The sequence below is a fragment of the Castor canadensis genome, chromosome 1 (genome assembly GCF_047511655.1).
Source record: "Castor canadensis chromosome 1, mCasCan1.hap1v2, whole genome shotgun sequence".
NCBI lineage: Eukaryota > Metazoa > Chordata > Mammalia > Rodentia > Castoridae > Castor > Castor canadensis.
In genome coordinates, this window is record NC_133386.1 from 195,177,213 (window position 1) to 195,179,032 (window position 1,820).

General features: G+C 43.7%; 1 protein-coding gene across 1 annotated transcript; it reads left to right on the forward strand.

The window, feature by feature from the left end:
- Positions 1 to 563: 563 nt before the first annotated feature.
- On the forward strand, positions 564 to 1,508 carry LOC109679117 (olfactory receptor 10W1-like). Its single transcript, XM_020154444.2, has one exon. It carries the CDS (start codon positions 564 to 566, stop codon positions 1,506 to 1,508), a length of 945 nt encoding a protein of 314 aa, XP_020010033.2.
- Positions 1,509 to 1,820: the final 312 nt, after the last annotated feature.

The window sequence follows — 1,820 nt, forward strand, 5'->3', positions numbered from 1 at the left end:
GGAAATTCCCTGTATAGCTATCTTAAACAAACAAAAATGTCATTTTTTTTCTTTTACAGAATCAAAGAACAGGAGGGTAGAACAGGTCCTGTCTGGGGGGTTTGGTACCAATGGGAGGGGGGGGAATATGGGGACATGGGTGTAGGAGGGTGAATACGGTACAAATACTTTGTACACATGTATCCAGATAGAAAAATATGACTTGTTGAAACTATTCCAGGAGTGGGGAAAGAGAGGATAAAGGAGAATTGTGGAGGATATGAATTCAAGAACGATATATTTGATATATTGTAAGAATTTTTGTAAATGCCACAATGTACCCCCACCCAGCACAACAATAAGTCTTTGACCAGACTTCAAATTTTGCAATAAAAAAGTCAACAAGAAACAAAGAAACAAACTAATCCTGATCCTTCTTGTTTCTAATTCCAGCCTTGATTAGCAAAATAAGATTCATAGCCAGAGTGTAAATATGTGACCAGAATTGTAAGACAATAACTCATTACCAGTCTGATTGTTCCTATTGTGCTTGTCACTCTCAAAAGAGAACAGCTGGTAGCTCAATGAGCTGGGAGAATAGCTCACTCTTGATGGAGTTTGTGTTCCTGGCCTATCCCTCCAACCCAGAGCTGTGTATACTGTCCTTTGTTGGAATCAGCCTGGTTTATGTGTTTATCATTACTGGGAATCTCCTCATTGTGAAGTCCATCCAGACAGACGCTCGTCTACACACGCCCATGTACTATTTCTTGGGCAGCCTCTCAGGAGTAGAGATATGCTACACGGCTGTGGTGGTGCCCCATATGCTGGCCAACACCCTACAGTCAGAGAAGACAATCACCCTCCTGGGCTGTGCTGCTCAGATGGTTTTCCTCATTGGGCTTGGCAGTGCTGATTGCTTCCTCTTGGCTGCCATGGCCTATGACCGATACATTGCCATTTGTCAGCCCTTGCAGTACCCTCTTATCATGACCCTGACTCTTTGTGTCCGCCTGGTTGTGGCATCTGTGGCCATTGGCTTGTTCCTATCTTCACAACTGGTAGCCTTCATCTTCTCTCTGCCATTCTGCCAGGCTCGGGGTATCAAACACTTCTTTTGTGATGTGCCACCTGTCCTGCCTCTTGTGTGTGCCAACAGCCACATCCATGAGCAGTCAGTACTGGTGGCAGCCACCCTAGCCATTGCTGTGCCTTTCTTCCTCATTGCCACTTCCTATGCCTTCATAGTGTCTGCAGTGCTCAAGGTCCACTCAGCAGCTGGCCGCCGCAGGGCCTTCTCCACCTGCACCTCTCACCTCACTGTGGTGCTGCTTCAGTATGGCTGCTGTGCCTTCATGTACCTGCATCCTAGTTCCAGCTACCGCCCCAAGCAAGATCAGCTCATCTCAATGGTGTACATATTGGGAACCCCACTGCTCAACCCCCTCATCTACTCACTGAGAAACAGTGAGATGAAAGAGGTCATAGGGAAAGTTTTAACCAGGAATTGTCTCTGCTATAAAAGCTAGAATAAGAGAGGGCCAACCCAACAGAATTTAGTTCCAGTCAATGCAAATCTTTATGCAATTTTGATTTCTGTCATCTGATGTTCAAATAGATTTAAAAACTATCACAGATTATATTAATACTGTTTACCTATCTGTACGAAAAGCTTTTAAAACATTTTTGCCATTTAGGTCAGCAATTGCTCTTTTAGGGCAGAAATATAAAAGTAAATGAGCATAAAGTAATACAAAGAGGTGATGACAAGACTATTCACCATAAGCTGGAAAGCAAGAGATGGTTCATTCAACAGGTTATAGCTTAAAAAGTATACAAAA